This window comes from Trachymyrmex cornetzi, unplaced genomic scaffold (genome assembly GCF_001594075.2).
Source record: "Trachymyrmex cornetzi isolate Tcor2-1 unplaced genomic scaffold, Tcor1.1 scaffold416, whole genome shotgun sequence".
NCBI lineage: Eukaryota > Metazoa > Arthropoda > Insecta > Hymenoptera > Formicidae > Trachymyrmex > Trachymyrmex cornetzi.
The window spans coordinates 404,402-412,923 of NW_017298918.1; the positions used below are offsets into that span (position 1 = coordinate 404,402).

At 34.5% G+C, this 8,522-nt stretch overlaps 1 protein-coding gene across 1 annotated transcript in view; it reads right to left on the bottom strand.

The window, feature by feature from the left end:
• Window positions 1–8,522, bottom strand: part of LOC108764359 (metabotropic glutamate receptor 8) — a 138,018-nt gene that overhangs the window by 43,381 nt on the left and 86,115 nt on the right. The window contains exon 5 of the mRNA XM_018512572.1: window positions 6,822–7,001. Coding sequence (XP_018368074.1) covers window positions 6,822–7,001 — 180 coding nt within the window. The remainder of the gene's footprint in view (window positions 1–6,821; window positions 7,002–8,522) is intronic.

Here is an 8,522-nt window from a genome sequence, read left to right on the forward strand (position 1 = left end):
TGTTTCTTGTTTTCTCGAACAACAACATCGTGCTACGTGTGTTCTTCCTAATTTTTGAAATAAAATGGGCAAATTCATCATCTAAGTTTCGAAAACATCTGCGAGAGAGTTCCCGGATCTGCCCTTATGAGGACAGCTACGGTTCTTCTAAGGAGAATCATCGAGATAGATCTTCGAAGCCAAGACGGTGTCGAGCACATACGTGTAAACGTTTTGATGACCGCCATCATGAATCATCCAAAGAACATTCCTTCTCGTCAGAACGTCAAACATCCTCAGCCTTGGAAGGAAAGCTGAATAGATTAATAGATATCCTGTCACTGTCGGAAGCGGTCCGTATCGAGCAGCGGCAGTCCCCTAACTTCTCTGCCGCTATCACTACGCTCTATCCTCAGAGCTTCGAGGGAGACAACTAATCACCAGCAGAGCCTTCGGATATGCTCGCCGATATGGGTACGATTTTCTGTCGAATTATATGTCAGGACGACCAGTGCCATGCGCGTGGTCGCGTCCAACATTTCATGAAACCTGCCTACGAGGTACGCCCGAAAACGATCGACATATTTAATCTTCGGACGAAGAACCATTACTTCGAGTTTAGCCATGTCCAACCTTTCTGAGGCTGTTCGTCGAGACATGCCTGACAATGTTTACGCTCATGGACAAGATTCCATAAGCTCGGCCTCGCTCATCTGCTATCGCCTATCAAAATCTTATTTCCTTTTCGTTCCTTTTAAATAAATCTCTTGGAAACGAACCCGAAACATCACATGATGCGGCTGTGGCCCCTGCACTGGAGCTTGTGGATGCTGAATACAACGTTGCTAAACGACGAGACGCCGATCGAGGTCCCGATTGAGAGACTCTCGGACGAGGAAATTTCGATACCACCGTTAGAGGTAAGCGCGGCTGGTAGGCTTGCCTATTTCATAGGCAATTGGTCTCAGATCACAGACGACCCTGTTATCCTCAACATGATTTCCGGTGTTCATAATACAATTCCCTTTTGCGAGGAGCCACCTCCTCGATTTTTCCTACAGGAACCACGTTTGAGTGAGGTCGATTCCTCTATGAAGCAGAGCTAAATCGCCTTCTGGATAAAGCGGCTATACAGCACGTTTTCGATCAGATCAGTTTTCTCTCATTATATTTTCTTATAGACAAAGCATTCGATGGGAAAAGATTCATTTTAAATCTCAGTCCTCTTAACGAATTTGTCACTGCTCCCCACTTTAAAATGGAGGGCTTAGAAACAGCTATCCATTTGATATCTCCAAATTGTTTTATGGCTTCAATCGATCTAGAAGATTCTTATCTCTTAGTCCCGATCCATGTTCTATGTCGAAAATACTTATGTTTTTCTTTTCAGGGAAAGATATTTGAGTATACAACCTTGCCGTTCGGCCTTTCTTCAGCTCCATACATATTCACCAAAATAATGAAACCTGTAGCGGTAATGTTACGAAACAGAGGATTCCTATCGGTTATATATTTGGACGATTTCTTACTTTTCGGGAATACCTTTCAGGACTGTGCCGCAAATGTCAAAGAGACGCTTCAGCTACTTGGCAGTCTGGGATTTACAATTAACCCACACAAATGTAAACTCATCTCGAGTCACGAGAAAAAGTACTTGGGTTTTATTTTAAACTCCTCAAAGATGGTGCTATCTATCCCAGAGAGCAAAAGAATAACCATTGTTGACAGACTCAAGAACTTTGCTAGTAAAAGAAGCTGCAAAAAATGAACGGTAGCGCCCGCACGCTTGTTGCCCGCCCTCATGAGCCCAGAATCCACTCAGCTTATCCGCGACAAAGTGACGGACGAAAAACGTCACGTCACAACACCAATTCGCAAGCTTGATAGGAACACTGATTTCCATTTGTGGCGCGGTTTCTTACGGTTTTATTTATATCCGAGACTTCGAAAGGCATAAGTTTCTTGCTTGTTTAAGATCCGATGATAATTATGACGCACGTATGGCGCTTTCCTCTTCCCTTCAAACTGATTTTATAAGGTGGTTAAACAAATTACCTCCAATTTCGAGATCTATATTAAAACGAGGGTTCTATAGAGTAATTTTTATGGACGCTTCACCCACGGGTTAGGGTGGATCCATGAATACAAAACGAACACACGATTGGTGGTCAGATTAGGATAGAAGCGAACATATAAATTTCTTACAGCTAAAAGCGGTAGAATACGCATTCAAATCCTTTGTGAGCGATTTGCGTTCTCGAGACATTCTACTTCGCGTAGATAACACAATAGCAATTGCTTACATTAATAAGGGTGGTTCTTCTCGTTTTCCAAAGCTTTCAGCCCTTGCGAAATCGATCTGACAGTGGTGTGAATCTCGGGATTTATATATCTTCGCTTCCTACATCCCTTCTGCCAACAACGTTGTAACAGACAAAGAATCTCGAATAGTTTCATCAGAAACTAAGTGGGAAATTACTCCCTACCACTTCAATAGAATTCTCAAACACTTTGGGCCGTTTGATATAGATCTCCTCGTTTCTCACATCAACGCAAAGTGAAAGACCTTCGTTTTCTGGTTCCCTGATCCGTTCACGATCGTCATCCACGTTATCGATCACTTCCCTTCTACGCTCAAATATGGATAGGACCGCAGATTCCTTACCGGATGCCTCATCAGTTCTTTTCCTTGCCTTTAAAAAACCCATAAAGGAAGCTTCCACTCAATCTTTATTAGTCGGCGGATTAGAACGACCCTCTCCGAAGGAAAGATCGACATCTCAATTTTCTCTACACATACGACACGCCATACTCGCAGAGGTATTAGTATTGAAAACATCCGAAAATCCGTTGGCTGGTCTCAGAACTCTGATACTTTTGTAAACTTTTACAATAGGCCCCTCATGTCTTCGACGGATATTGCGCGAGCGATTATTTTGAATCGATAAACAGCGCCATCTCTATAAGAGTTTTTCCTTTTTTCTTTCCTTTCTTTGTTTATACATAGACATTCTTATGTATGGATAGTCATATATACATGCATATAGGCAATAAACATGCATGTTGAAACACTTACTACATTCACCTCATAAGGAATAAGATTATATCGTCACGAAATCGTCAGCTTTAAACAACTATAGGGTAACTCCGGTATATACGCCGCACCTATCAAGAACTTAATTTATTAAGTATTATTTACTATGTTTAAAATAAACGAACTATATCAGTAAAAACTTTGTACTGTCTATTACCATGAAAAAAATATTAAAAATCCGAAATATTTAGTTTTCGTATTAAAAAATAAACTTTTTGAAATCTTGCATTTTTGCTATATATAGATAATGGGTGGGATATATGGCAAAAATGCAAGGGTTTCAACAAACTAAACAAAGAATACGAAAGCAAAGCACTTGTATTTTGCTCTATACAACATGCTTTACTATTCCTCTACACGTATGTATCACGAAATAACCACTAGGTCTTTTACACGCTATACAGTAATCATTTTATGTAGATTATAATTTATAATGATGCTACTTGTTACACATACAGTATGTTACACATACAGTTACACATACAAATCGATTCAACTTACAATAATTTCATTAATATTAACAGAAAAGAAGCTGAAATCATAACACAATACTAACATAACATAAAGGCATGTAACAGAGTAATTGCGAAAAAGTTACCTCCACTCCTTCTATTTTTTCTTACTTCCGCAGCGTAAATGCCGGAGTTACTCTATTTCTACTCGGACGAAGCAGAGCATAATTACATGATCAAACGAACTTACAAGTTTGATCATAATTATGCGAATGCTTCATCCGAGTAGATCTTCCCGCCCTTTGCCCAAAAGATACCATATTTTCTTTTCCCACTCCAATTTTGTGATAGGGCTTTAAAACATGAAGATGTGCACGCGTAGCGACGCAGCGCTAGCGTTTCAATTTTTTTTTCGGCGCAAGCTTTAAAGGTGCTTGTTGAAAGGGAGTAGCATGAGACATAACTACATTTCTACTCGGACGAAGCATTCGTATAATTACGATCAAACTTTACTTGTAAGTTCGTTTGATCATGTAATTCTAAATAATAATATATATTATTTTTTATTTAATATTTTACTTAATATGAAATTTATCTAAAATAATGTATTATTATGCGTTGAACAACTACAAAAAAGATACATTCGATGAAAGTTTTAAGTGATAATTCATGTAAGATATGCTAACTATATAATAAAGTTTTTAGCACATTTAAAAGTTAAATGCATGCATTCCGTAGTTTATGGTTACTAATGTAATCTGGCTCTTTAAAACTTTCATATAACAAAAAATTAAATGTAAGTATCTATTTTTTTTATTTTCTGGAATGGTTGCTCTGATCCGACAGAGGTAGACTGCAAATCAAAAATACTTAATTTTCTTACATCAATAAATAAAATAAAAATTGAATACGCTTATAATAATTGTTTTAATGATTTTCTTCAAAGCTATGATCCAATACCGTAAACCTTTGCAACAAATTCGAAAGAATGCAGTGTGTGTGTGTGTGTGTGTGTTTGAGATAAAAATATTAATAAATTTTCTTAGTAAAAGTCAGAAATTATCTTACCCTATTCTTCCCTTATCTATTTTTATTACTGATATCATATTGAAGGTATGAACAAATACATATATCCTTTTTAGATAAATTAGCATGTAATTTAATATTACTGTGTAATTTAATTGACGTAAATTAACAATTTTGCGGCTTCGATATTTCGAAACGCGTTTCAACGCAAACTAATTCACGCGAAGTAATTGCCGAGCTATTATGATACGTGGTAGTGATTAATTAGATTGATCACCCACACTGGTTTAATTGGTTGGAATGCGATTACTACCATACCGTCCTTCTGAGAACGTGCTCATACAATTCATGGCATCGTCAAATTTGTACGGTCCGAGACGCAGAATACGCCATTATCAAAAGGCAGCCTGACAGCCATTCGGCTACTATAATGGATCATGAAATCGTAATTTAATCAATATTCGCGACTAATATGAAAAATTCTTACGTGGAATTCCTCAGTATAAGAAAAATTATGGGCATTGCCGGTTGAGTTATCGCATTCGTTGAATTATTATACCTGCCTGTTCGTTCATTATGCGGAATAATACAGAACAAAATATTGGAATCTCGATATTACGTCTACTCAAATTCATAATAAAATAGGCTATATCCCATATAACAAATAAAGATTGGTTAAAAAGAGATTGAAAGATTTAAAATTATCCGGACAGATAACATATATCTAATCTATATATCTATATATCTAGCTAAAATTCTCTAAATTCTAGCTAATTTCTTTCACAAAGTTTGAAATTAAGAAGAAAACATTTTAAAAAGCGCGAATGCTGACCACAAAGTTTTGCTTTCTGAATTTTTTTGTAAGATTGAATTGCTCTGGTAATCTCTTCGCGTGAAATTCCTGCTGCATACTAATCGCCTAATTTAACCAGTGACGGGCGCTTTAACATCAAGTTTTCTTACTTGATTGCGCAATTAGTTTCATCTTCGCTTGTTAACGCGGTCGCATATAACGATCTCATATCATAATTACCATTGTTGTAATAACTATTATTTAACATAGCATTAACGCTGTTGCAAGGTACTATTTTATGAAAGATTGCAAGTGCTACATCATGTTGTACGTTAATATGAATATCTCATTTTTATCAATTTTCGGTATAATAGCTGACTTTAGTTTAAACAATATATATTCGCAGGGATGAATTAATAGAACTATATTTAATAATTACAAAGTGACATCGAATAATTAGAAATTTCAAATTTTGGCAATTTAATTGTTACATATAAAATATGTAAAATATGTATTGTACAATAAGAATATTATTTTAGACCGTAAATGTGAAAAACACAATCGATAAATTAGAAGCCTATACCGATCGAAACTAGATCTTTAAAGCTTAAATAATTCAAAATGAATTATATATATATATATATATACTATATATATACTTGCATATATACCATATTTGTAGTTATTCGAACTGCGCTCTGAATTGGTTTTCCAGATTTATAAACTCAATTAAACTATTGTAATAATATCACGAATTAAATTAAATTGATAATCAATTTTTAATAATTCGATGCTCAATTAGACATCATATTAAAAAGATGTTAATTTGCTAAAAAACTGTAAATAAATTTATTGCGAAGAATATTACCTCGGGAGTCGAACCTGGATTTCTTATATTCCGTACGAGCGTCATAAGTCTTTAGACAGTTTAGACTACCGAGACCTTAATAATATTGTTCGCAATGATCGATATATGCATGGAAACAACGTCTTTTTCAAATAATTTAAACAATAAGAATATTATGTTAGACTGTAAATGTGAAAAACATAATCGATAAACTAGAAGCCTATAAAATATGTGTTTGAAACGTTTAAAATAAAAATGTTAAAACTTTATTAATTATTGTAATATATTCAATTATAACTTCACAAAAGAAACTTAATAGATGCATGGATACAAATATACACGTAGGTATGTAAAAAGTCCACTGTTACTAACAAATATGTACATGATATAACATTTTTATGTTATTTCCATTAAACTACAATTAAAATACATTTTTTCTTGAAAATTTTTCGAATTTTCTTGAAAAATGTAACAATAAGAAAAAAATTAACGGGATGACGGTTTTTTTTTAAATGTATACTATTCTGTTATTAGAGAATATATAAATTTTTTTTGGGAAAAGTAACGCGCGTAATAAAACAATAATTAAATATGATAAGTAAATAACGATCATTCCTTCATTTTACTCACCTTCTCGCCGTACTCGCCTTCCACAGCGACCGTGGAAACATATTTCCATCCGAGCAGATGGATCACCTCAACAATTGCCTGTGCCTGAAAATTATCCGGTGGTACCACTCTGCTGAAGTACTCGAACCGGCTTTTATCCGAGAGTTCTGTGCTGGTGGAGGCGTAACTTATTTGCGGTATCTGCAATCACGTTACCATAAAACCAAAAAAATTGAAAAATATTTTTCTGTTTTTACACATATCTAAAAAATAAATAATTACAGCGGCAATGAAGAGAAGAGCGGAGCAGCATAAAGATATTTTTTTTATAGAAATTATTATTATTATTATTATTCATAGCGACGTTATTAAATTTTATGCTTTGCATAAATTCATATCATTTATTAAAAAGAGTTTATACATATACGTATACAAACACGACATTTATTTTTCATACAGTAGACAAACATTTGTTTTTTAAATATGATGTAAAAAATATAAATATATAATAATAAATAATAAAATAATAAAATAATAAAAAATATAATAAAATAATAATATTACATTTAATATAATATTATTGTTTTAGCTTCAAATTATTTTTTCATATTACGACGCTCATTTGACAGATAAATCATATAAAACCGTGCAGAAATTCGCGCATATATAAAGGTTAATATCCGCGTCATTTGATGCGCGACCCTGTTTCTCGTCATGGATACGAAGAGAGTCCGTAACTTTGCAGCATCTGTGTGTAGGCAACATAGAGAATCTAATAATCTCATGTCTGTTGGAAGTGGCTAAGTCTGTGTCACCCTCTCTCCCTCGCCCTCGAATTTCTTTGGTTGCAAGGTTGCAACGGATAATTCTATTTTTGCACAAAGAGCATACACTTCGCCGAGATAGTTTCCTGGTGATAACATTGTTCCTTAACGGATGTTATTGACATTATCATGCGTCCTTATCTCTCGTACCTACAGCCCCGGCATATGCGCGAAAACCGACAATAGCATGCAAAAGCCGCACCCGCATTATCACTTCCCGTATTAATTTGCATCCATTTAGTTTCAATGGTTACTGTTGCAAGACTATTGACGTGACGTAAATTACAAGCTGCAAGAATGATCGATCGAGGTTTTACTTGGGTCAGGTTGACGACACGAAAATTGTGAAATAATAAAAAAGAATATGCACAATATAGAGAGAGATACAAAGTTTTTATGTTCCGCCATGATTCTCTTGAGTCAAAGTGAAAATATAGGGTAAAGTCGCCTTAATATGAGATAGCGGGGTTTCTGTTAAACTAATAATAAGCGCATGTGTTTGATTCTTTCATGAATTTTTTACTCTTAGTGTGAAAGCTGTTTAATAGAAAATTCATTATTAGATCATGTGTATAGTCGTTGCAAAAAAAGATTTGTGAAATTGAATATTGTCAAATTTTATTGAGATTAGAGAGAGTCTTTAAATCTTGTTTTATATATATATATATATATATAATGCAGTGATAGAGTAAGATTGTATTCATAAGAAAACACGTGATATAATAATTTGTTTAACTGTAAAGATTAGATTTGGTGATCGTAAGCGTGGAAGTGATAATATAAGATACTCAGAGTATTCCTAACTAATATGAAAGCATCTAAATAATTCAATATCTCAAAGCATACTATCGAACGAAATATTAAAAATGACGATTCTATTGTTAAGATTACTCACACA